This window comes from Phascolarctos cinereus, unplaced genomic scaffold (genome assembly GCF_003287225.1).
Source record: "Phascolarctos cinereus isolate Bilbo 61053 unplaced genomic scaffold, phaCin_HiC Scaffold_4;HRSCAF=312, whole genome shotgun sequence".
Lineage (NCBI taxonomy): Eukaryota > Metazoa > Chordata > Mammalia > Diprotodontia > Phascolarctidae > Phascolarctos > Phascolarctos cinereus.
The window spans coordinates 721,447,263-721,474,625 of NW_027555847.1; the positions used below are offsets into that span (position 1 = coordinate 721,447,263).

General features: G+C 52.3%; 2 protein-coding genes across 4 annotated transcripts in view; one reads left to right on the forward strand and one right to left on the reverse strand.

Annotated features, from left to right (window-relative positions):
• Positions 1–11,095, forward strand: part of GNAZ (G protein subunit alpha z) — a 108,411-nt gene extending 97,316 nt beyond the window's left edge. The window contains exon 3 of the mRNA XM_020996610.2: positions 9,010–11,095. Coding sequence (XP_020852269.1) covers positions 9,010–9,354 — 345 coding nt within the window. The 3' untranslated portion in view covers positions 9,355–11,095. The remainder of the gene's footprint in view (positions 1–9,009) is intronic.
• RSPH14 (radial spoke head 14 homolog) overlaps positions 1–27,363 on the reverse strand; it is a 187,387-nt gene that overhangs the window by 136,914 nt on the left and 23,110 nt on the right. For all 3 annotated transcript variants that reach the window (XM_020996608.2, XM_078154443.1, XM_078154442.1), the window contains exon 4: positions 26,931–27,049. In XM_020996608.2, the coding sequence (XP_020852267.1) occupies positions 26,931–27,049 (119 nt within the window). The remainder of the gene's footprint in view (positions 1–26,930; positions 27,050–27,363) is intronic.

Sequence of the window (27,363 nt, forward strand, 5' to 3'; positions counted from 1 at the left end):
GCAGTAGGTACTATATAAGGACTATTTCCTTCCCTTCTCCTGCCCTCAAGGAGCTTACATTCTGGGGGGGGGAGGAACCTGCAATGATACCTGGACAAATAAGGAAGGCAGAGAACTGCCCAGGAGAGCTACTGGGGAGGGGGGTTCTCAGCAAGAGGCAGCCCCTGACTGAGCCCCGAGGAGAGGTGAGATCAGAGCCTGGGGAAGGCACAAAGATGGGAGATGAGATTCTGAGCACAAGGAATCTGTGAAGGCGGCTCATAGGAATCACTTAGGAAAGCCAGGCTGAAGCCAGATGGAGAACAGCATTAAAGGCCAACTGAGGTACCATGTTATCCTAGAAGTGAGAGGAAGCAATGATGCTCCATGAGCAGGGTATGACATGGTCCTGCCTGTGCTTTTGGAAGAACTGGCAGACTGGTTCTTTCGGCTGCAGCTGGCTCTTCCCCGTCCATGTTCTTTCCATCCCTCCCAGAGAAGTGGCGCTGTCACTGACAGACGTCCCACCCCGTTCAGCTCAGGCCCTGGCTCCAAGGGCTTGTATACCCCAGCACCAACTGCACCCATGAGGGCACATCCCTCGTGGGTGCATCTCCTTCCCCAAACACTTCTATGGGTTCCAGGTGCTCAAACGTATGACCTACAACAGCACCTGTGTGGGTGGAGAAAAGGGGTATGTGTAAGAGACAGAGACAGAGAGAGTGCGTGGATGTGTGTGTGTGCACATGTGTGTGCACGTGCACACGTGTGTGTGTACAAGGAGGACCGACCAGATTTGCGGACATGGGTACCCAGAGGAATGGAAATGTCCTCCACAGAAGGAGGGATGTTTGCAAGGGGGCTGGGTTTGGGGAGAAGAGAAGGAGTGTGACCTGAGACACACTGAGCTGGAGATGCCACCGAGACACGCAGGCCCATGCCCAGTGTACACATGGAGAACCCGAGGCTTGGGGGTGTCAATCTAGGCCTGACTTCCCAAGGCCAGGGCCCTCCCAGCCATGCCCCAGTGCTTCCAGCCCTCGGCCACCTCCAAGGTCTCTGCCAGTTGGGTGAGGTTTGGAGTCTGAGCGTAGAAGCCAGATGAAAGCTTTCTACTGAGATCAGGGCCGCCTGGGAGCAGGGGATGAGGTAAATGGAAGCTAGTCTCCCAGAAGGAATCAAACGCTATCCCAGGCAGAGCAAGGACCCAACAGGGCGGGGCCCTTAATTAATTAGCTTGTCTGGCCTCGTGCCTTCGGCCAGTCCCCAAGAGCACTTTTAAGGAAGACGCTCCCTGTCTTCCCAAGGCCAGGCCGACGACTGGCCGTACTCCTGGGCGCCCCCCCCACCTTCATCCCTGCCCCAGATGCTGGCATGTTGTTGTTCTGAAGCCATAATTGGAGGCAGGAGTCACTGCTGGGCCTCTGGGTGCTGAACTGAGAGGACCTTTAGAGAGAATCAAATCCAACCCCTGAATTTTACAGTGGAGGAAACTGAGGCCCAGAGAGGAGCAGGGACATGCTGAGTTAGTGATACGGTTGGAACTCAAACCCTGGCCTGGCAGAAGAGGCAGGACCACGCTCATCAGGTGCCCCAGCCCTACCCGAAAGCCATCTCTATGAATGGGGCCAGGGGAGGAGGACTCCCAGAGCAGGAGTTGGGGACCAAAGCCACAGCTTCTTTCTATTCACAATGCGGAGAGCTCGAGCCCCTCCCCAACACTAACACAATCTTCCCAAAAAGAGGGTACCCAGCTTCTGATGGGAGAGCTCCAGGGATGGGGAGCTCTTGTGCAGGCAGCCCATTGCCACCCGGCCTCACAGGCTTCTCTTCTCCCAGTCCTTTCAGCCAGCCCTCCCAGGTCACGATCACAGGGCCCTCAGTTCACCCTCCTGTCATTTCTCTTTGGGCACAATCTAGCTGGTCTTTTGATGCTCACCTAAAAGAAAAACAGTACTCCAGACGCGGTCTGACCGATCAAGCACTCATGTAATCCACAAGCACTTGTGAAGGGCTACTGTGTGCCAAGCACACCGTGACCAGAACCGAATAGAGCACAGCCATCTACTGCCCGGTCCTGGTCAGTGTGGCGCCAGGAGGGGGCAGGGCAGGGGCTCCCAGGGGCTCCATGCCTCCTGGACATGGGGCATGAAGCAGAAGGCAGAAATAGCTCCAGGGCAAGGGCATGGAAGAGGGCAGCCATTTGAGCCAGCCTCAGGCGCCCACGGTCCGAGGACTCTCGGGGTCACTCGGCAGCCAACTCCCCACGTGCTTGCTGCCAGGACAGGTGCCCGGCCAAGGCCCTGGCAGGCCCGAGCCTGCAGGAGGGAGCAGGAAAAGGACCCTCGTGAACACGCTTAGGCCGAGACATCTGCGAAGGCCCTGGGGATCGGCGCGACTCGCACTCCTTTATCTGCGCAGCCTTGTAAGACGAGAACAAGGGTGGGCTAAGGTCTCCAGGGGGCTGGGCACACGTGATGATACCTAGCCCATCTGAGGCGCTGCTCACCTTGCCTCCTCTCGTCTGCATCTCCTCCACCGCACTCCTGCTGCCCATGAGGCCAGAGTGGGCCCTGGCTTCCTCCTCCACAAAATGAGGGGATGGAGCAGACGGCCCTTGAGGGCCTTCCAGCTCTGTAGCCAGGCTCCTCTGACCAAAGCCTTCAGTAGGAGCTGCCCCACTGCTGCAGAAAATCTGCTAGACTGGTAGGCCAAGGACCTAAGTGCAAATCCTGACCTCCTCTAGCCTTGACCCAGCCATTGGCCCACATGCCTCATCTGTAAAATGACTGCATGACCTCAGAGATGGAAGCTGCTCATCCTGGCATTCAGAGCTCTCCGCTATCTGGGCCTACCTACTTCTGTAAACTGATCATCCACTACTCCCCCCACAAGACTGTCCTTGCCTGCTCCCCTACTTGAAACCACCACACCAGCCAGGTTGACCTCCTGCACACCCCTGTTTCCGCCTGCCTCTTGGTTGTCATCCAATGCCCACCTCAACTCTCACCACCTCCACGACGCCTCCAAGGACTGCTCCAGCCTTCCGTGACCTCTCCCTTCTCCAAAGGCTAGTAGCATTTAGCTACGCTGCCTGCACTGTCCACGCCAAGACCCTGACCTCAGGAGCATCAGATGGCGCCATCCCATCCCCCATAGAGGACGGGAGCCGTGACTGAGAGCTACAGCATCGAATAAATGCTGGCTACTGTGCGCCAGGCCCTGGGCTGGGCAAAAACAACCCCTGCCCTCAAGAAGCAGGAGGCCCACGAGGACGTGGCTCCCAGGCCGCTGTGGCTCACTGGGGACAGACAGAAAGGCTGATGTGTTTCATTACGGTCACTTCCATTCTCAGTAAGACTTACAAAGCATACCATCACAACCACCCAGCAAAGCAGGGCCTGCAGGTGTCACTATCCCCATTTTAGAGATGAGGAAACTGAGGCTCAGGGCATTCAGGTAACCTATGTAAGGTCACACAGCTGATATGTGACAGATGGAGGCCTCCTGACTCCAGGTCCAGCACTGCCCACTCCTCCTTCCATGGACAGCTGGTGGCAAAGTGGACAGAGAGCTGGGCCAGGAGTCAGGAAGACCTGAGTTCAAATCTGGCCTCAAATACTTACTAGCTGTGTGACCCTGGGCAAGTCACTTAACCCTGCTTGCCTCAGTTTCCTCTATTGTAAAATGAGGATAATACCTACCTCCCAGGACTGTTGCGAGGATCAAAAAAGATATTTGTAAAAGGCACTTAGCCCAGTTCCTGGGATGTAGTAAGTGCAATGTAAATGCTCATTCCCTTCCCACCATGCCCCCAGCCTCTCTACCTCAACAACCACTCACTGGTTAAGCTTGTCTTCAGTGTCAGACACTGTGCTAGTGCTGGTACAGTTCACAGGACATGAGGAAGAAGGGGCCTTTGAGATGGAATCCGGCCCCTTCGTTTTGAAGAGGAGGCCCTGGAGTCCCCAGAGGATAAGGGAATTGCTGTAGGTCATGGGGGCAGTCAATCACCAAATCAGAATTTAAACCAAATCCTTGGCCTCCAAACACCTGGCTCTGTCCAGCAGCAGAAGGGATTTTTAGGATTGCACAGACCTAAGCATCTTTGTAGAAAGATGAGGTAGAACCATTCAAGAAGGAAAAAGGGAAGAGGCCAGAGGAAGAGAGAAGGTCAGCTCAACCCCTCTCCCCCCTCATAGGCAACTGACCTAAGAGTTTGGCCAGAAAGACCCAATTCCTAGTAATGGACCCTTTGGTCAAAAATGCAGTAGGTGCTGGGTGGCCCACAGACTGTCAGCGTTCTATAACAGAAGAGAGAACAGATTCGCTATTCTTGGCCCCAGAGGACAAGACTGGGGCCCATGGGTGGACATAACAGGGAGGCTGGTTTCCATTTGATAGAAGGAAGAATGTCTTCACAATCAAGGCTGGCCAGCAAGGAATGGGCCATATCACTGGCAGGCAGGTGTGGAGAGCCGACCAGGTGGGAAGGCGGGGCAGCAAAGTGAGAAGTGACCTGGGCAGAAGGTCGACATCGGTAGACCCGGGGTTGAGGTTAATGAACATGTGATGCCCACATGTGGCCACGGCAAACCCCTCTCCTCTCCAGATCTGTTTCCTCATCTATGAAAAGGCTACTGCAGTACTCTGACAAGTGGTTTCCCAGGATGATTGAAAGCGCTATGTGAGCTGGGCACGTTACCTTTATTAAGGTTTGTTAAGGCTATCAGAGTTGTCTGGAGCCTCCGCATAGCAGGGAGGCGATTTCTCATTGGTTCTTCAGGATTGCAGGAGGGAGAAGCATTCAAGTCAAGCCAACCTTTATTAAGCCCCTACTGCATGCAAAGCGCTGACAGAGATACAATGGTGATCATAAAACAACATGCTGAGGTCCAAAAAGCAGAGGAGGCAGGCTCAGCAGATATTACCATCCCCATTGTACAAATGAAGAAACTGAGGGTCAGGGAGGACCCATGGCTTGCCCAGGGTCACTTGCTAGCGAGCTTAGAGTCCAAATAAAATATATGTATATATTTTTAAAGTTCATGACATAGTTAATAAATGTAAGATCATTTGAGATCAGGTGAGGTGCAGAAATGCCTTTGGGCATGGGGAAAGGCCTGGGCCAAAAGCAATCTCTGCTTCACCCTCATTTCTCCCAGAGTGATTAGCTCTGGGAAGGGGGAAGGGCAACTTCAGGCTAGAGCTCTAAGGGGCCTTATACATCATCTAGGCCAACCCCTTCATTTTAAAAACAGAGGCTGAGGGGAAATGATTTACCCAAGATCACATTGCTAGTAAATGGTGGAGCTAAGACTTGAATCCAGTGCTTTCCCCACCACACAAGGTGCTCCCACTCCCTCTCCCAAAGCATTGCAGCCACAGAGAAGAGGCTGGCATGCCCAGAATGGAACAGACATTTCCAGGAAAGGAGGTCAGGTTGGCCAGGCAGGATGGGGCACCGTTGAGGAGAGTAGAACCAGGGGATTTGCTCCACTCCTGCAGGCCTGAAATCCTGAGAGGAAACTACCCATCACTAATGGGAAAGATGCTACAATAGCAGAACCACTTGCCAAGTTACAGCTCAAAATAGCGATGCCTCCTATTTCAACAAGTTGTCATTTGGGGTGTCAAGACAACCAACCCTAGAACAGCCTTAGTATCTGCCTGCCTTACAGGTTATGCTGAGGATCTCATTTGCCAGGGTCCCTCAGCAAAGTTCAAAGAACCCTGGAGCAGCAGGACAGGACCTCAGGGGCCACCGAGTCCAATGAGGACCTAAGCAGAAAGCCCCTGCAAAGCATCCCCAACCACGCCCTTGGAGACCACGGATGGGAGGGAGACCTTGCTGGTGGGAAGCTCCTCATTCGAGGAAGCTGAGATCTGTGGGCCTACTATTTCTTCCCTTTGTTTATGGTTTTGTCCTTTGGGGTCAAGCAAGACCAGTCTTTCACATAATAACCCTTCCTACCCTTGAAGACAGAGCCCATGCTCTCCCTAAGATTTCTCGAGTCCAGACTCAGTGTCCTCAGCTCCATCAGCCAGTCCTCCTATGGCCTAGTCACCTTCCTCTGGACGCTTGTCAGATTGGCACTAGCCTGGGCACAATATTCCACTTGGGGCCTGATCTGGGTAAAGGACAGCAGGCCATCATCTCCCTCATTCTAGATGCTGTATGTCTATCACTGAATCTGTGTACCTATCACTGGACCACTGCTGATGTTAGTAAGAGCCTTGTCCTCTGCTAGGTTATAGGAGCATTTCAGTATCTATTAACCAGGAAAAAACGCAGCACACCTGAAGCACAGAGCTTTGTCCTAGTGACAAATGAGGGTGAAGCAGAGATTGCTTTTGGCCCAGGCATTTCCTCTTCTCACCTGATGGCAAATGACCTTACATTTGTTAACTATGTCATAAACTTTTTTAAAATGTATTTTAATTGGACTCTAGGCTTGCCAGCAAGTGGCCCTGGGCAAGCCGCATCCCCTCCCTGACCCTCACTTTCCTTTGTCCTAGTCGGCCATGCCCACTGCCCTTTGGGCAACAGCCCAGATATCACTAAATCATCATCAGACTGCATCCCACACCGAGGGCTGCATGAAATAAAATATATAGGACAACAAGGGAACCATTCACATTGAAATAATCTAAATAATACAACAAATAGGTCCTCAGGCCCTGGGTTAAGAGCCTCTGACCTAAACACCCTGAAGTTCCTTGATTGTGGGAGAAGCCAGGTCACAGCCCAGCTCCAGCCCTCCATGCACTGCCAGACTAGGGCCAGGTCCCTGCCCCTGAGTCCCTGGCTCCTCCAGCCTCTGAACTCTAGACTCAGTAAAAGGAAACCCCCATGGACAGTCATCACCACCAAAGCAAAGAGCGAGCTCGGGATTGGAATGGGGACATCCATATTCCTGAGCAGAGCACCCCGGATTGTTTGTGCAGGGGCTCCTCTGTGTCCCCAAGCCTGAGCCAGACTCTACCCCTGGGACCCAGGCTGATTGATCCCTGTGTCTTCTGCACAGCTGAGGAGGTTCCCTGGGGGTCTGGGGATCAAGCCTGGCCTAGGGAGTGCCAGGGGACCAGCTTTCACTGTGCCCTGGGGTGGACTGCCTCAGATGCTGCATGCTCCTTGGGTTCCTCTAGAGAGAAAGGGCACCTCCAGGGCACAGCCTTCCCCTTCAACCTCTGCCTCCCACCTTGGTATTGAAAGAATGTTGGGCTTGAGGTTAGAAGGTCTGAGGTCAAATCTTGGTTCTGACTTTTAGCAAGTGAGAGATATACTCTAGAAAGCCCCACAGAGGCCCAGAGATGTCTTTAGGAGACAGCAGGGGATAGGAAAATAACCTGGAATTGAGGTCAGAAAGTCAGGGTGCAAGCCCCAGCTCCGCCCCTGACCTTTCTGGCTCCCAGTTTCTTCATCCGTGAATGAGGTTGGGCCTCTCCTGACAGCAGCTTGGTCCCCATTCCTCTTGTTGCATAAACTGGTGGGGTCAGCACCCAGCCTGGAAGTGGTGGGCCCAGCGTGCATTCATCCCCACACCAACTTGTCTTTTTGCCATAGCCCCACTCACAAACAAAACAGAGAAGACAGAATCGTCAACAGATGGTCGTATGTCCACATAGGCTCCTGCCAGGCTGAGTCAGACTGGGGATGAGAGAGAAGAAAAGGCAGGGCTGCCAAGAGGATGGGCGCCTGGGGAAGGCCTGGGCAAGGACCAGCGAGGGAGAGCCCAGGCCCTGCAAATGGGGAGTAGACAAGTCGTTCCAAAAGTCTTAGTGCAGTCTGGAGCTGTGAAGGCATAAAGCTGCACCGACCCTTGGGACACCCTCCATGAACCGCCTTCTTGAGGAAGCCATCCTGGATCCCTCTTAACTCAAGCACCTTTCCAATCTATCCTGCACCTACCTTGTTTGTCCATAGCTGTCTGCACGCTGTCTGTCCCATTAGACTGGGAGCTCCGTGGTGGTAGGGACTGACGTTTGCCTTTCTTTGTATCCCCAGCACTTAGCACAGTGCCTGGCACACAGTAGGGGTTTCATAAATGTTTGTTGACTGATAGGACTGTGACAGAAAAGTCTCGGATGCCCGCACTCACCAGCTGAGTTGGACAAACGGCTTCCTCATCTATAAAATGGGGACATTAACCCTTGCCTTCTCAGAGCTGTTGTTGATAAAAGTGCTCAGAAATGTCTCTGGCTCTCCGCTGGCAGAGGCAGCTGCCCAGGAGAGTTTCCATCAGCTTGTTGACCTGACACAAGCCTTAGTACATCATTTTCCTCCTCCGTGGATGGAAAGGAGGGCTCTCTGGTTCTGTGGGTCCATAAGACGTGCTGGAAGACCACGATGAAATTTAAACAGGGATAAATAAGAAGTCTTGCACGTGAAGTGCCTCCCAAAAACCAGGCACCCAAGGGTAAGAGGGTAGGGATGAGGCTAGGCCGCTGGGTGTGGAGAAAAGATGTGGGGCTTCTCACTGCCCCCAAACGTGATCGCTGTCTGGCCCAGGGGAGACGATGGTCCCGCTGTCTTGGGTCCTGCTTGGAGAACACCACCCAGCTCTGGCGCCACATTTTAGGAAGGCCGTGAACAAGCTGGCGCTAGCCTAGAAAAGGGCGGCTGGGATTGGGAAGGACCTGGAGGCCAGGCCCTAAGAGAACGGGCTTTCTCTGCCCTCGCCTACCGGATTCTCTCCTCCGAGATTTGTAAGCTAAACAAGTGTAGTGTTTGGGGGGAGGGAAGGAAGTATACACGTTGTCTTCAAGCACTTGAAGGTGCATTGGCCCAGTGGGTCCAGAGAACCCGGACCAATGGAAGAAAGTGCCAGGGAGGCCAATTTCAGTTCAATGTAAGAGAAAACTCTCTAAGCACTAGACTGCCCAACAGTGGAGCGGGCCGCCTCGGTGGGTAATGAGCTCCCAGTCCCGCGCGCTCTCCCAAGCCCTGGCTCCCAGGAGCGGGGGAGGCCGCCTTGCTCTCTCCCTCTGTGGCTCTGACTAAACCCCAATGCTTCCTTCCCCTTGCAGAGTCGGATGGCCGAGAGCCTGCGCCTCTTTGACTCCATCTGCAACAACAACTGGTTCGTCAGCACCTCCCTCATCCTCTTCCTGAACAAGAAGGACCTGCTGGCGGAGAAGATCCGGCGCATCCCGCTCGCCGTCTGCTTCCCCGAGTACAAGGGCCAGAACACCTACGAGGAGGCGGCCGTCTACATCCAGCGCCAGTTCGAGGACTTGAATCGCAACAAGGAGACCAAGGAGATCTACTCCCACTTCACGTGTGCCACCGACACCAGTAACATCCAGTTTGTCTTTGACGCGGTCACGGACGTCATCATTCAGAACAATCTCAAGTACATCGGCCTCTGCTAGGAGCGCGCTGCGACGGACGGATCCATCTGCCTGTGGTGAAAGCAATGGAGAGGAGCCCACCCCGCTGCTGGTGAAGATCCACAGAGGGCAGCCCTGGAAGGCCAACGAGAAAAGGCGGGGGCGAGGCGGGGAAGTGAGCCACGCTCACGCCTCCCCTCTATTTCCTCGTGCCCCGCATCTTTTGCAGAAGTACATATATATATTCAGATATATAGAGAGAGCTAGATAGGTAGGTAGGTAGATAGCTAGACATATACATATATAAACACATTTGCAAAGTTCCCCAAAGAGGGCTTTCGGAGGCGCATGAAGTATGTTCACTATAGTCACCGTAAGCTCAAGCCATCCACTTCATTTGGCTTTCTTAAGAGCCGCTCCATTCTGTGGAGCAAATAAGCATCCACCTGGCCTTGGGGCCGTCTCACCACCTCGCAGAAGAGGCAGAGTGGTGAGAATGGGCCACCTGCCTTGGGTTTCCAGAAGGAAGGCAAGGCCTGTGGGACAAGACAGGCAAGCAAGCAGAGGCACCCAGGTGAGCGGGGGCTTTGGAAGTCCACACAGGCTCGATGTGGCTGCTTCTGCTCTGCATAGGGCTCACCCCAGGTGCCCTCCACGCCTTCAGAAGCCAACGGCACAGACCTAGCTTAGGGTTCCCAATCTGACTGTCGCCCCCTTGGAGCTGTTTACAAAAGCTTCAAAGACACGTGCATCAAAATCAAACCAGGCCAGAACGGGGCCAGGGATTCTTGTATTAGTCATGAGTTTTCTACGTCCAGATGTGGGCTTTCTTCTTCGACTTTTTTGAGGAGGGTGGGGAGGGCAAATCTTGTGGTGTTTTACAGATGAGGAAAAAAAATTATAGAAAATTGAAAAAAGGCAAATGAGTGTTCATTTTAAAATATGGATTGTAAAAAGAAATCGCACGATAGTTATTTGGCGTGTGTGTGTGTGTGTGTGTGTGTGTGTGTGCACGTGCGCACGTGTGCGTGTGTTTTTCTAAGAGGGCTGTTCGTGTGTTTGGCTTGCTGGGTATAAAACCTACCAATGGGTAGCTTTGGATCGCGGAAGGAAGTTCTGGGAAATGTGGTCAGACTCTACCAGCCTCCTGGGGCTCCTGACCTTAAAGGTGTAGAATATAAGCCCCTACAAAATCCCATTCGCTCCTGCTGAGGTTTGGGGTTCTATTTTTCACTTTTCAAACATAGTGTATTTGATGAAGGTTAATGTGGGAGCTCTGTGAACAATAACTAGATGTGTTGGTGTTTAAAAAAGTAAGTTCTCAGCTCTTCAGTTCAATTAGGGATGGAGGGCAAAGAGACAACTGCATCTCCGGGCTCCCCATTATCATCTCATCATCACAGGCTGACGCTCAGCAGCCCCAATTCCTGTGAAGGCCCAGAGAGTTTGGGTGTCTGATGGAAGATTAAAAGAGTATGTCATGGGGACTCCACCAAGAAACATGCCCTCCCATCATACAGTCCTGCCTTCTGCTATATCCCAACCATAAAAGCCTGTTTTCAGACTTGTCCAGGAAGAAATAGGTGGCACAAATACATGTCCAGCCATTGCCGAAGTGGCCAGCGTAGTGGAAATCTTCACTCGCCCTTTGTTCCCTCCCATGTGGTCCAGGACGAGTGTGAGGATTCTCGGTTAAGGGCTTTCAGAAAGTTGGGAGGGAGGGAAGTGACAAAATCAGGTCAGAGGCTGTCCACCTTAAGAAAATAAAATCATCCAAACAATCCCGGCTGTTTTGTTGGTTTGTACTATATCACGGTGTGCAGCAGCAGGGGGGTCCAGGTCTGGAAAGCTGGGGTCCTAGGGCAAACCGCACTGTGTGCCCAACCACACACAATGGGCTTGTCCAGATTCAAAAGTCCCAGAGGGAAGGGCCAGTTCTACCCAAGGAATAGTGGGCAGAGAGTCAAAAGGAAATGGAGTTTGGTGCTCTCACTATGCCCTGTCCTGGGTACTGTTCCCACCTCCCTAAAGGGGCTGGGTTTAGATTTGATGGGCTGAGTCGGCTCCAGTAAATCAGAACGCTGAGAGAGAGCTTTGAGACTTCCCAAATTATTTCTATAACCAAAAGAAGCCAGCGACCCAGAAAGCACCTCATTCTCGGAGGATTGACAGTTCCACTCAGGAGGCCGCCCCACCCTTCCCTAGCAAGTGAGAGGTATTTCAAGACAGCAGGCAAGCTGACAGCATGCTGTGGAGGAGGCGTGGATCTCACCTGCCCACTCCTCACCAGCTCACACGGGCTGGCACTGCTGTGCACGCAAATGAGCAGCAAAGTTTCCCCAAAGAATTTTAATTAAAAGAAAGAACAAAAATGCTGCCATTTCTCTGGGACACCATGAGTGTGAGGAAATCATACTGAGGCAATCTGGACAGAAGCGCTTCGAGCCAGTCCCTGATGGCAGCGGCGGCGCCCATTGACATGCTAGCTGGCCCCGTTCAGGGCCCGGCTCAGTGCTACCTCTTCCAAGCAGCCTTCTCTGTACCCCATCCCCCCATGGCCTTCAGCCTCTATCTTACAGACCTCAGCTCCCACATCTTCTCACCCATCTAGTGGACCCTTCCGTGTAACTGCCATCTGTGCAGATGACATGGCTCCCTATGACATGATCTATTCCTCAGTCAACCTTTGCACCCACTCCAGCAATGAGCAGAGTTGCCCGCACAAAGGCCCTGCTTTGTAGACACTCCTGAAGTTCAAGCAAAGGCTCCCCACACCTCCCCCAGGGAGGCATGACACTTTAGGAAGAAGTTGGGGGTGGAGGGGGAATTCCAATTCTGCTATTATTTACCTATGTGACCTTGGGCAAGTCACTTGCTAGGTCTCAGTTTCCTCCTCTAGAAAATGAGAGGATTAGACTAGATGATGGTCAAGGCCGCTTCCAGCCCCAAATCTATGATCCTATAAGTATTCATGACTGTCCAGGACAGAAGCAAGCCGAAAACCTTGACCTAGTATTCTTCCCAATTCAATTCAACTCTAACAATTCAGCATTTATAAAGCACCTACTAAGCAAATAGCAGAGCTTTGGAGCTTGCCTTGCAGTTAGTAGGAGCAGCCTACACGGACACAGCCATCTCAGTGCTTACAAAGCCCTTTCCTCACAACTCTCCTGTGACATTGGGCTGCATGGATGAGCAGCTCATCGCCAGGTTATAGATGAGGAAGCTGGTTGGTGAAGGTGTGACTTGTAAAAGGCCACACAGCTAATAAAATAGTATATGCAGGAACTGAACTGTGTTTGGACTCCAACTTCCTTGAGCATTTTGTCAGGATTTCACATTCTACTTTGTTTCATATTTATGGGTGCCCACGTTCTGTTCCCCCAGTAGACTGTAAGCTCCTCGAGGGCAGGAACTGTGCCCTGCTTCATCTCTGTACCCGAAGTGCCTTGCACTTTACAGATGCATGTGGAATGTGAGTTGCTTCCAAATTCAAGGCCCTTCCCACCACCCAACACAACCTCCCAGTTGTTCCCACAATGGTGGATGCTGGAAAAGCCAAATGTTTCCATTAGACGTCCCTGACCTGTTACTCAGAACCACCCTAGAGAGCTCTAGCCATCAAAGGGCCTCCATCCAGCACTTCTGTGCCCCTTCCCTGGCCAGCTAACCTCACTTGCACTGAGCTCCAGTGATCGTGACCACTTCAGCTGTTTTACAAAATATGAGCTACTTCCGATGTCTACACTTTTATGTGTCCTATAACTGTTTCTAGTTCCTATTGATATAAGATTCTGGCAGGCAGACCTGGAGTAAATTTTCATCCTATGAAATTTCAGAGAATGATACCCAGTATTAGAAAGAGATCTTTTCCTTAGCTACACAGCCCTCCCGGATGGGGTGGGGGTGGGAGGTTAGTAAAAATGACCCACAGAAACAATGCCCATTTCCCTCCTCTGCCCTCTGCAGAGAAGGGAGATGCCAGGAGCAGCCCAGAAATAGGTGGCAGCCAGATGTGAAGGAAAGAACCCTAGACTTAGCGGACCATGCATCAGAGAAGTTGGATTCCTCCAGGTGTGGGCTGAATGAGGTTCCTTCAGAGGTCACTCTGAGAACTTGGGAGTGGGAGTCCTGTGACCTGGGCTCGAGCAAAGAACAGCCAGAGGCCCTCCCAGTCCCTTCTATCCTCACACTCCTGCCCAGGAGAGCTGGTGTGACTGTCCATAGAGACTGCTGCGTCGTGGGTACTTGGCATCTGTACGGATGCTATGTTCCCTGCTCCTCCGCTGGGAGCTCCCTGAGGACCAGGACAACAGCCAGTCTGTATCTCCCAAACAGGGTGGTGTACCCAGCAGGCCGTCCCAAGCTAAGGCCCCAGGCAAGGCTACGAGGCTGCTCCCTGAGCACTATCCCAGTGAGGGTGTCAGGACTTGAGAAAGGTTTCTGGGAAGTGGAAGGTCCTGCCCTGCTGCCCTAGTGAGCCCTAAGACCCTCCACTGGCCAGGCTCATAAAGGAATGGCCAGTGGATCTGCACAGGCTCCGGAAGGGAAGTGCCGGGGCCAGAGGACTTTCAGACTGGCTTGGTGTTCTTCCTGCCTGCCTCCCCAACCAGCAGGGGCCACTAAAAATACACTGTGAAAAGGCGACGGGGAGAAGGCTACTTTTGTTCTCTATATGGCACAAGGGACAAGTGAGACAACGGATGTAGCGGCCTCCGATCACAGCAAGGGCAATGAGCTGAGCCAATGGGCCATTCCAGATGCCCTGAGCCTACGAGGCCGAGAGCAGAGCCATCTGTGCCATGGTGCAGGCCCAGGCTGCGATCCATCCCACCACGTTTCACGTTCACTGCCTAATGGCCATGCGTCTTCCCAGGATTCAGCTGACTCTTGTCAGAGGCCAGGTGCTACAGTACAAAGAGCCTGCAGTTGGAGTCTGAAGACCTGGGTTCAAATCCTGACTCTGCCATTTACTCTCTGTGTGACCTGAGACAAATCCTAGCCCCTCACTGGGCCTCAATTCCTTTACCTGTCAAATGAAGGACTTGGGTGATGTCTTAAGAACCCCTGCAAATGAAGAGTGCTAATCTTGTACCCCACGCCGTGCCCCTGGCACAAAGTCTGGTGGCACCCACTGACCCGCCACCATCTGTCCCTATGCTTGCTCTGCTCCAGACGCCAAGGATTCCAGCTTGTCAGACTTTTCCCTGGCCCTCGGTCCTGTCTCTGTCCCCTCTGCACAGCACAGACTCAATCCTCCACTGTCTCTGACAGTCTGGCTCTTCGTTCAAGGTCCGTTCTGGTGCCACTTTCTCCATGAAACATTCCCCATCCTCTGGCTCCTTGGCACTTAAAAGGTTGGCTTCGTCCCCTTCTTCCTCGTGGTGTGTTCATTCGTGCCCATGTCCCGTCTACCTTATTAGATCATCAGCTCCTGGAGGGCAGGGATTGTGGCATTCTTCATCTCTACATCCTTATCACCAAACCAGGTCCCTCAATGCAGGAGAAACTTAAAACTTGTTGATTTGAATTGGTGAGGAATCTCTGTGCACTTAAACAGCCTGACCTTCAGACCACAGACCCAACCCCTTACCAGCCCCTATTTGAAACTTGTCCCATGGAGTGGAACCTGACGGAAATCCCACAGCTCCACAGAAACCAGGGCCAGCTCCTGACCATGCAGAGACATCAGCGTAAGTGAAAACCACCACTAAATTAAACCCCAGTTTCTCCCAGGGTCTCTGCCGGGCCTCATATACATCCTGAGGATTTCTTGTCTGTGCCCCCACAACCATGTTCCACCCCATTTCCTTGTGCCAGGATGGCCTCACTGCCCTGGAAACTGCCAGGGAGAGGACCGTCTAGTGGAACAGGCACTGGCCCCAGACTCAGAAGCTACTAGCAAGCCACAACCTCTCCATTTCACCATCTGTAAAATGAGGCCCACAGTCCTTTAGCTCTCCACCTTACAGGACTCTTGAAGTGAGGGAGTATGACCTACTGTCACTACTGAAGCCAGGGAAATGGGTGCTGCCATGTTGTCCCTGCCCCTGCTGCTGCCTCAGCCTTGGCTCCTCCCTGCATTCTCCACCACCAGCAGCTGCCACTGCTAGATGGGGAAGGGTCCCAATGTCCCCCTTGGCCACTTCAAACAATACACCACATGCATTGGCGGGATCAGGAGCCACCCTGCTCCCTGCTGCCACACGTGAGCCATGGGCCTAAGGGTCCACAACCCTAAGGAGAGAAGGACCATTGTTCATGCTGCTGCCACAAGCCAGGTAGAAGGAGAGAGGAAGGACATATGCCCAGGCTTGTAGCAGCCTCTAGCACCAGACTAAACTACCAGGGGCCAGCAGCAACCACTCGTGAGGACTAGGATGGAGAGGCAGAATTCAGGGGCTATCCAAGCCTCAAAATGCCTCATCATGTTGGGGGCTGCTTCCATCACTTCATCTTTAGGACGTTCATTATCATCAACCCTGGCCCCTACTTCCCTTTTCCTATGGCAAACAACCTGTCCTTTCCTCAGGGCAAGTTCTTCTCTCCCCATACTTTCATCCCTGCCTAGCTCAGTCACTACCCAACTGTCCGAGCCTCTTCTCCTCAACAAACTCTCCTCAATGCTAAGGATCTTCCTCTTGAATTTTCTCCCTTTCAGTATTCATGGGAAGCCACATTTTCTTCTGCCCCCAAACACTCTAGACCACGGAGACTCTAGAACACCCTTCCCCTTGGTCCTCACTGCCACTCATCTTCACTCCACCAAAGCTCCCACTGCCAGAGATGCCCAATCCATTCACTGACACCAACCCACCCGTCTGCTTTCTCAGGTGTGGCAGCTGGCTCAGTCTTCCCCTCTACCACTGGAGACTTCAATATGTTGACAGTGACATACCTTAGGATACCCTGGCCTTCCAATTTGCCGGCATCAACTTCCACAACCTACAACATCACCAAATCAAAGAGCTAGAAAGCCCGTGGAGGCCAACTAGTCACACCAGTCCCAAAAGAAGATTCCTCTCTACAGCATATCCAATGGGGGACCATCAAGACTTCATGTAAAGACTCACGGGGACTGGTAAATGCACTACCTCCCTTGGCAGAGATCAAGCTCATTGTTATGAAGTTTCTCTTGACATCAGGCCTCTTTGCAACCTCTTCACACTGCTCCTAATTCAGCCCTCTGAGGGCAAGCAGAATAGTCTGGCCCAGGGGTGGGGCCACAGGTGGCCTCAGGGCCACAGGTTCTCTACCTTGGATTCAGTCAAAAGGCTGCACTTGAGGACCTAGAGGGCCACATGTGGCCTCGAGGCTACAGGTTCCCCACCCCTGCTCCAGCTCTTCTTCAAAATGGCAGCCCTTCACATATTTGAAGTCCTCTATCACAGCCCCCAAGTCTTCTTCTCCAGGCAAAACATCCCCAGTTCCTTGAACAGATGATCCTCATGTATCCTAATCTCAAATTCTTTCCTCATCCTGGTCATCTTCCTCTAGATATTCCCCAGTTTATCAACATCCTTCTTTAAATTTGACCCCGCAAACTGAAGACCAGACTCCAACATGGGCTGACCAAAACTGACCTACCAAGACCCAAATTACAGCAGAACCATCTTTTCCCTAATCCCAAACACGATACCTCTCTTAACACATCCTAAGATGATGTTCATTTCCTTGACTTGCCCATCACACTCAATTTTGCTCTGTCTGACCATTTATTCCTCAGGCCCCTCTTCCAAATTTTTACAGACCTCTTGCCCCCTAAATATGGGCATCTCTCAAGGCTCAGTCCCAATTCCTTTTCTCTTCTCTCTCTACATTCTCCCTTGGTGATCTCATAGGTTGAATTGTATCCTTGAAAACAACTTCTAAATTTCTATGTCTAGTCCCAATCTCTGATGAACTCCAGCCCTGTATAGTCAGCACTCGGCTAGGTATTTCATCTGAATGTCCTATTGCAATCTCAAACTCAACATATTCAAAATCCAACTCATCATCTTTCCCCCTAAGTCCATCCCTCCTCCAGCTTCTCTGTTTCTGTGAAGGGGACCATGGTCCTTGCAGGCTCATAGCCAAGGTGAACATCCTGTACGCGAGGGGTGGCATCTTAGCCCATGTAACCTAATTGCTGCCATCTTAGTGAGAGCTTGGCCACTTTCCTGGCTCCTGTCTTCACATCTGGGCCCATGGTGGAGGGTCTCCCCACTGAAGCCCTCCAGTCTTCTAGTCCCTGAGTCAGCATGTGCTTGCCTTCCAAGCTTAGGCTTCCAGACTGGTGCCCTCTAAGGCTATGGGAGCTGGAAAGCCCCCTAGTGCTGAGTTTCCCTGGTTGGGTCCCCTCCATAGTAACCCCAATCTCCTTGTTTTCTCTTTATTTTTCTTAATAGTTATTAGATCTGCTACTCTTTTATCTTCTGTGAGAATTGGGCTGCTTTGCCATCTTGTCTAGAAGAAGTCAGTAAGCATCACGTGTGCCTCCGCCATCCCTTTCCAGAACCAGTCAGTGGCCAAGCCCTGACTCCACATCTCCTCTCCCATTCATCCCCTTCACTCCACTCACGTGGTGACCACTCTGGCATGAGAATGTGAGCTCTTCTGATTCTTTAAAACTCTTATGTGGCTCCTTTTCTCTCCCTGGCTGAGGCATTGGACCTCATCAATGCTTCTCCTCACTGGAGTCACTCAAGACTCCAGAACTTGAGCTGGTTCACAGGCTCCAAAATTGGGCCACTGGCTGTGAAATCCCCAAGCAACCAACAGGGCCCTTTTCCTACAGATTTACTGTAGTGCAGAGGCCAACAACCAACTCTGAGGAGCAGGGCAGTGAGGAGCTTTTGTCCCAGCACTATGCCATTGGCTAAGTCACTTACCCTCTAAGGGCCTCAGTTTCCTTGTTTAGAGAGTCACAGAATGTTAAAGTTTAAAAGGGACTTTACGACTTCAGGTAAGGGGCACTGATAGGCCAACGGGGTCCATCCTTTAGGAACCAGCCTTGCTAAGTGCAGAGCAGCTCACCACCAAGGGGAGGGCCACCAGACAATGACTTTTTCAACCCTGGCATCCCAGAACCATGGAGGAGGAGCACCCACACTGCCTAAAGCCAGAGGCCTTTCAAAGTATCAAGGGCAATAATTCCTGTTTCTATCTCACCCCATTTCAAAGGATATTGGTTCCCCACACCATCACAATTTGGCAGTCATCCTTCACTCCTCACTCTCCCTGCCACACCCCAATATCCAACAGGCAGCCAGGCTACGACCAAGTCCAGCCCCAAAACAGCCCTTTTGGTCTCCTTGACACAGGCCTCCTCCATCTCCACTCCATCCTCCACACCGCCACCAGAGTAAGCCTCCTAAATGCAGGAGAATCATGTCACTCCTGCTTGACAGCTTCCAGGGGCTCCCTACTGCCTCCAGGATTCACATTTCAAACTCTCCACAACCTTTCCCCCACTCTGTGATCCAGCCCCACGGGCTGTTTACTCTTCCATAGTACAGCACTCCCATCTCCCACCTCTGGGCCTTTGCCCTGGCTGTCCCCATGCCTGAAATGCCCTCCCTCCTTCCTTCAACTCTTAGAATCCTTGTTTTCCTGCAAGTGCCACTTTCTGCATGAAGATATGCTTGATTCCCCACCCTGGCCCCCAACTCCTTCTATTCGCGTTGAATGTAGTATGTATGTATTTATGTGTAGATACATCGTCTCCCCGTTAGAATGTAAGCCCATCGAGGGCAAGGGCTTGTTCCCTCTTGTCTCTGTATCTCCAGCATCTGCTCAGTGCCTGGCACATAGTAAAGGGCTTAATAAATGGTTCTTGACTGACTGGATGACTAGTGATGAGACTGGCTTTCCTGTGTGGCTCACAGCAATGCACATCCCACTGTTAGAAACACACCCCACAAGGACACAGTTGGGTGTAGAACTGCTTAACGTAATCATGCCATAGAAATGAATAGCATAGAAATGAGAGGCCTGTCAGCTCTGACCTGGACCACCCCCTCTTTTCTCTCCACCTCTTACCTGGGGACCAAATCAGTTTCTGGGAGGTTACTTATCTCTATGAATATGACTCCCAGATCTATTTATCCGGCCCTAGGGTCTTCCCTGAGCTTTAGTCCTAAATTAACAATTACCTACTGGACATTTCCACCTGGATGTCCCAAAGACATCTCCAACTCAACCTGTCAACACAAAACTTATTACCTTTTCCCCAAAACACAATCCGCTTCCAAAGTTCCCTATTTCCATTGAGGGCACCTCAACATTCTCCCACCTGGTCATACCCTTCACATCCCAGGGACTCAGAACTCCTGTACATCTCCATCCAAATCCTATTCCTTATCCCCTACCACCCAATTCCTCATTCCCAACCCCCTCAACCCTGCTACCCCAAAGCTTCAACTTAAGCCCCTCCACTGTGCCCTCTGGAATGCCTGTTCCATAGGCAACAAACTTTCCTTCTCTCCCACTGCTTCCTAGCTCCTGGTGAAACCTGGCTTCCACCTTGACGACAGCCTCCCTGGCCCCTTTTCCCAGCACTGGCCGCACCTTTACTCATTCTCAGGCACACAGGTTGAGGCAGAATGGGGGAGGGTGGGGAGTTGGAATACTCCTTGCTCCCCACTGCCAAGTTCTCCCCCTACCTTTTCTTTTTTTTTTTTTTGGTGAGGCAATTGGGGTTAAGTGACTTGCCCAGAGTCACACAACTAGTAAGTGTTATATGTCTGAGGCTGGATTTGAACTGGATTTGAACTGGAACTGACTCCAGGGCCAGTGCTCTATCCAGTGCGCCACCTAGCTGCCCCTAAAATCTTTTTTTTTTTTGCAATTGGGGTTAAGTGACTTGCCCAGGGTCACACAGCTAGTAAGTTTCAAGTGTTTGGTCTGAAGCCGGATTTGAACCCAGGTCCTCCTGACTTCAGGGCCGGTGCTCTATCCACTGCGCCACCTAGCTGCCCCAGCATTAATGAATGTATTTTCTCCTATCTTTTTTTTTTTTTTTTGGCTAGGCAATGGAGTTAAGTGACTTGCCCAGGGTCACACAGCCAATGAGTATTATGTGTCTGAGGCCGGATTTGAACGCAGGTCCCCTAGGGCCAGTTCTCTATCCACTATGCCCCCTGGCTGCCCCCAAGTTCTCACCCTACCTCCAGCCCTCAGTAACCTCTATTCCTTTGAGGTCCATGATATTCATATCTACCACCCAATCAAAATCCAGATAGCTGCTATCTATAGAATCCTCCTCCATCTGCCCCAGTCACTGCCCTTCCTTCCTCAATGAGTTCAATGGCTCACAATTTTTCTCTCCTCCCCAACTCTTGCCCTCATACTAGTGGACTTCAACATACATATTAACTCTTCTTCAAACTCTCTAACCACTCAGTTCTTCAACCCACTCGTTTCACCCCAGCCACATACAAAAATGGTTAAGCCCTTGACCTTACCATCACCCACAAAGGTACCGCTTCTATATTTAAGAATTCTAAAATCCCCTTACACAAACCATCTTCCCTGCACTAACCACTCTCTCCTCTTCTTCCCATCTTGACCCCCTTAATGAATCAATGCAACTCTACACCACCCTCCTCTCTTGTATCCTTGGCCCCCCTATCATTTCATTATCACACCCAACCAAGGCTCAGCCTTGGGTCACTCCCACCATTACTCACCTTCATACCTACAACCCATGCTGCTGAACAAAGGTGGAGAAAATCACGCAATCATTCTGACTGGGTACACCACAAATTGAGGTTATCCAGCCTCAACTGGACCCTCATGCTGCTATGCAATGCCCCTATACTTCCCTTACCAGTCAAGCATCCTACTCTCCACCTAAGCTCTTCCAAACCCTCTCATCCTTCCTCAGACCCAAAGGCTCCCCTCCCCTGACTCGGTTGAGAACCTTGAGAACCTCAGATTTTACAGAAAAAAAACTAAGGCCATTCACTTGTGCTCCTTCTTCTCTGCTTTTCTTCATCTCTATCACTCAGGAGCCTTCTGCCCCTCTCTCCTCCTTCCCCCCTTTCACATGATGAGGCGGCCTTCCTCCTTACCAAGGCTGTCCCCTCTACCTGTTCAATTGATCTATCCCATTCCATCCTATCTCCTCCAACAGACTGCCCCTCTTTTTGCCATCCCCATTCTTGCAATTATTTTCAATCTCTCCCTCTCTACTGGCTCATTTCCTGGTAACTATCACGCCATTTCTCGTCTAACCTTGGCCACGAACCTCCTCAAAAAGCCTGCCCACAATCGGTGGCTCCACTTTCTCTCCTCTCACTCTCTTCTGGCTTCGGACCGCACTGCTCTCTCCAAAGTTACTGGTGATCTCCTAGCTGCCAGATTCAATGGCCTCTTCTGCATCCTCATTCTCCTCGACTCTCCGCAGCCCTGGACACTGTCGACCACTCTCTCCTCCTTGATAGCATCTTTGCTAGGTTTTGGGGACACCACGCCTCCTGGTTCTCCTCCTCCCTCTCTGACCACTTCTTTTCTGTCTCCTTTGCTGGATCCTCCTCCACATAAGTCTCTGGTCACAGGCATCCTTCAGGCCTGGGCCTGGGCCCTCTTCTCTACTCCCTCTATACCACTTCACCAGGTCATCTTACAGGTTCCCAAAGATTTAATTTCCATAATTAACCATCTCTATGCTGATGATTCTCAAATCTACTTTTCCTGCCCCAAACTCTCCACTGACTTACAATCTCATACCAACTGCCCTTCATACATCTTGAAGTGAATGTCTAGTAAACATATTGAGCTCATTTTTCGAACTTAAATGCTGAAAACAGAGCTCTTCCCTTGCTACTTTCCCTACTACTGAGGAGGGCATCCTCCCAGCCTCTCAGGCTCACACCCTAGGAATGAGTCATCCTGGACACCTCACTCTCTCTCACCCCCCTTATCCAACCCGGTGCCAATGCCTGACAATTTCACATTTGCAACATCTCTCCAATATGCCCTTTTCTCTCCTCTGACCCTGCCCCCATCTCCTCACACCTGGACTACTGCAGTAGCCCTGGACAAGGCTGGGGTGAGAAGGTTGGCGAGGGCTCCTGCTTGCCTCCAGTCTCTCCCCACTCCAGACCATCCTCCCTCCATGCAGCCACTAAAGTAATTTTCCTAAAGCTCAGGTCTGATCATGTCACCACCCCAACTCTATTAATTCCAGTGCTTTCCTATGGCCTCCAGGATCTAATACAAGATGTTCTGTTTGACATTCAAAGCCTTTTGTCACCTAGCTCCTCCCCCCACCTTACTCCCCAGTACTCTTCATGCTCTTCAGTCCAGTGACACTGGCCTCCTACCTGCTGCGTGAACAAAACCCTCCTTCTCCCAGCTCTGGGTGTTTTCTCTGGCATCCTCCATGACTGCAAGGCTCTGCCTCTCTACTCCAACCACTTACCTCCCTGGCTTCCTTTAGGTCCCTTCCGCAGCAAGCCTTCCCCTGCCTCCCTGAATTCCAGGGCCTTTCCTCTGCTGATTATTTCCCATTTATCCCGCCTACAACTTGCTTTGTACGTGTTGGCTTGCACTGTCTCACCGTTCGATGTTAAGCTCCTTAAGGACAGGGACTGTCTTTTGCTTCTTTTCCTATTCCCAGCCCTTAGCACAATGCTTGGCACATAGAAGTCATTCAATTAAATGTTTCTGACTTGCTTGCTTGAGGCCCCCTCTAGCTGCCCTACTGGGCACCAGCTAGCCCCATTCCGTCCAGCCTTAGCCTGGTGACTGGTACATAAAAGGGCAGCTTCCGATGAGGCTCATGCCAGCTCTTATGTTCTAGGATCTTCTCACTGTGCTTAGGCAATGGTCATCACATGTGGGCAGCAAAAGGAGGGATCCCTTCTCTAGAAAGCTTGATGGTTTGCGAAGCACTTTCCTCACAAAAGGCCTGGGTGAGAGGACAAGGATGTTCCCCAGCAGTCCCTGAGCTCCCAGGAGGGGGATCGAAGGGTTCCTGGCTCCCAATCCGGCGCTCCCACCTGCCCCAAGCCAGGAGGGGGCGAGGTGCTCAGGGACTACGCCTCCTGCCATCACCTAGGAAGGTGCAGGGAGGCCTGCCAGGCCCTGCCAGCGCTCCCAGAGGAGGCTCAGAGAACGATTCAGAGGCAGGAAGAGAAGAGGATGCAGGTAGGGCAAGGGAGGGGAAGTCAGAAGGAGCCTCCCCAGAAATGGCAGTGCCTAGGCACCACCTGCTGGTCAAACTGACCGTGCCCTGTAAAGCTAGGCCCAAGAAAGAGAGTGGACATGTCAGGGAGGAATAGAATGCGACTAAGTCCCTACCCTGGACAAAATGAGGTATTCAGGCACTTAATACAGAAAGCAGCAGCTGTGTCCAGGACACAGGGGGAGAGATACAAGGTTTAGATAAACACGGGCGTTAGCCTCCTCTAACGCACGCCCCCAGATTGTGGCAGCCACTGCCAAGCAGCGCAACAAGGGAGAGAGAGGCTGGGCAGCGTGAGCAGCAGGAGCTCTCCAGCTGATGCAAGTTCAGAGGACCAAGTGTACCGCCCAAAACCCAAGGGCAGCAGACGCAGAGCTGGCCGCCCCCTCACCTGGGGGGACCTGGCTCCTGCTCCAACACGGATCTCCAAGTGGAGCACCTCAGCTCCAGACCCGCCACCCCTCGGCCGGCTGCCTTGCCCACACCATGGAAGCCGCCCCCCATCTTTAGTGCAGGGTGGCAGCTCCCAACCCTTCTGTCCTCAAGCCAAAACGACCAAGCCTCTCAGAGGATCTCATCTCCTCCTTCAAGGAGAAAAGAGCCCACTGGCAGCCAGCTCCCTCCTATGTCCTCTTCACCTCTAACACCCCTTGGCCTGAGCCACATTCTCTCCTTCTATCCAGCCTGCGGTAAAGAGGAAGCCCATCTTCTCACTAAAGCAAGAACCAGGCACCCAGGCTCCCAACCTAGGCCCGAAGTCAGTCTCTCCCCCTCCCCCTCCACATCTAATCCGCTGCTAAATCTTGTTTCGCCATTTCTGCCATCCCATCTATCTCTCCACTCAAAAGCCACCCCCCCAAATCCAGGCCCTCATCACCTCCCACCTGTGATGATCCCCAAGCCGGCCTGACCGTGTCAGTCCCTGCCACCCCCACTGAATGGAGTCCAGAAGCTCCCTCCCACCTCTGAGATTAAACAGAAAGCCTTCAGTGGATCACTGAGGCCCTTGCCCCCGGGGCCCATTTTCACCTTTCCCGTTTTCTTATATTTTACTCCCTTCTAGGACACAGGCACACTGGCCTACTTGTCATTCCACCTCTCACCTCCTAGGCTTTGTACTGGTAGTCTCCCCTGCCTGGAAGACTGCCCCTCCTCCCCTTTCCTGCCCTTGAACTAAAAAAAAAGAAAAGCCTCCCTGAGTATTAGAAATTCAAAGCACCACTTGGGCCCTGGGGTTTTCACGCTCATGACATTCTGCTCAAAAACAACAGGGTTCTGCTCCGGTCCATACAATGTCCATTCCCGCCAGAGAGAAGGCACGGGCCGTCGCTGCTGGACACCGAGACGGCCAGCCTCTGACACGCCCAGGGCCACCGCACTCTCTGGGCACTCTCTGCTAAGTTACCTTGTCTTTATTTTCTATGTTTTGTCTTCATGGACACATGTACATCTGTCAGTCACCGAGCATCTATTAGAAATACGTTTCTTGAAGTATCCTGGGTAAGGAGCAGCCCGGAGGCCAGTGTCTCTGGACTAAGGTATAAGAAGTCTGGAAAGGGAGGAGGGGGCCAGGGTATGAAGGGCTTTGAATGCCAAACAGCATTTTGTATTTGCTCCTGCAGGAGACAGGGAGCCACTGAGCGAGGGGGGCAGAGGGCAGTGAGACATGGTCACATCTGCATTTTAGGAAAATCACATTAGTGACTGAAGAGTGGGAAGAGACTTGAGGCCAGTCAAGCCCCCTCATAGTCTATGGCAACAGTCCAGATGTGAGGTGATGAAGACCTACACCAAGAAGGTCTCAGTGTCCGAGGAGAGAAGGGGGCATACTCGAGAGATTCTGCAGGCCTTGGCACCAGCTTGGACACTGGGGGAGGGGGTGAGAGATAATGAGGAATCCAGGATGACTCCTAGGGTGTGAGTCTGGGAGCCTAGGAGGAGAGTGGAACCCTCCACAGTAATAGGGAAATTCAGCCAAAGAAAGGGTTTGGGGGGGGGAGATCAGGAATTCCACTGGCAGAGAAGAGGCAATGTTTCACTTATGACTTTGCCTCATGACTGGGGGGAGACCCTGGACAGGGAACTGCCCTTCTTGAGTGTCCTCTCAGGCTTCCGACACCACCTTCACAGCCAGAGGTGCCCCTGGTCCCTATTCTATCCTGAGAAGGCAGATTCCATTGGGAGTTCTCGCCCACTTAGCTCCCCCACCCCTTCCTCTTTGCCAGGTCTGCCCCACTGCCACCACCTCCAGAAGCACACCCCTTCATGCCCTCCCTCCTTCACCTCTGATCTCAAGACCTTGTACACAGTACGTATTAAATAACTGAAGCCTGGATTCCCTTGCTTACAGAGAGGACAAGTGAGTGGCTGGCCCCTACCTCTCCTCCCTTTCACAGCCAAACTCCTAGAGAATGTGGCCATTGAATGAACTCCCCCTCACTTCTCCAGTCTGCCCAGAGTCTGGCTTCCCCACTCCCCTGAGATGCTCCCTCCAGACTTTCTTAATAGCTGAATCCAAAGCTCTTTCCTTCACCTTCCACTTTCTTGACCTCTCCCTTGATAGACCTCAACACCGTTGGCCATGCCTCCCCAGCTCTAGACCCGGGGCCTAACTGCCTCCTGGCAGACATCCGCACCTGAAGTCCCCAGGGCACCTCTAAGTAGAGCGGCCAAAACCTGCCCCTCCCCCAAGCTGTCCTTCTCTCTCATGGGCCCCCAAGTCACAAGCTCAGTCATCCTCGACCCTTCCCTCTGTTACCACGTGTGGTCAAGTCTGCTCTGGCTGCATCTCTCCCAAACCTCCTCCCCCAGCCAGCAGCCCAATGGGAGGCCTCATCCCCTCTCCGAGGTACTGCGAGTGCACTCCTCCAAGGAGTGAGGCTCCTTGGCCTGCCTGAAGGGGTTATCTCACTGCATCATATCTTAGAAGACAGGCAGACCAAGCACCTTCGAGTTATCATTTATTAAACACCTGCTGCATGCCAGGCCCTGCCCACAAGGGGCTCCCATTCTAGTTGAGGGCTGAAGGAGGGGAGCGATATGCCTACAAATAAGTATGAAACCAGGGAGGAATGTGATCATAGCGAAGCATCAGATGACACAGAAAGGAGAGATCTCCTTCACCTGGAGAGTCTCCTAGGGCAAGGAAGACATCCTGGAGGAGGCCCTCTCAGAGTTCAGCCTTGAAGGCAGGAAGATGGGGCCCAGCAGGAAGGAGGAACAGAGCAGCCAATGTGAACCAGAGGCTGTGCAACCCCGATTCAGCTTCTCCCATGGACATCTGCGTAAGTAACAGCCGAGAGGGAACCTCAGACGGCTTCAGGAAGTAGCCCTGAAGCTGCTCCAGGTAGGGGCTTCCTTCTGGGCAGTTTTTAGAGAGCACAGCCCGTGCTACCGAAGAGAGCAAATGTCAAGAACGTGGGCAGTCTCCAAAGCAACACGGTCCTACCTGTGGGCACCTGGGCCACGTTCTTGAAGGTCTGGTGCAAGAATCTGCGGCACAGCAACACGGGGTCGTCCAGAATCTGGGAGAGCGCAAGGATGACACCATGCTTTAAAAAGCCTTCTCTAGAGAGACAGAGAGCTTGGCTTTAGGACAAGGACAGTGACCGGCACCGAGCTCACAAAGTCTGCTGCCATTTCAACTAACTACCAGGGCACAGCAGCCCACCCTCCCAGAGAGGTTCACAAAATGCCACCCCATATGAAGGCACTCCCCTCAAATGGCATACTGGTGACGGGTGAAATACACAGATCAACATACACAGATATGCCCATGCACATATGCAGAGAGGAGAGGAGGGCAGGGGAGGGGAGGGAGGGGAGAGGAGGAATGGGAAGGGAGGGAGGAGAGGAGGGGTGGGGAGGGCAGGGAGGGAGGA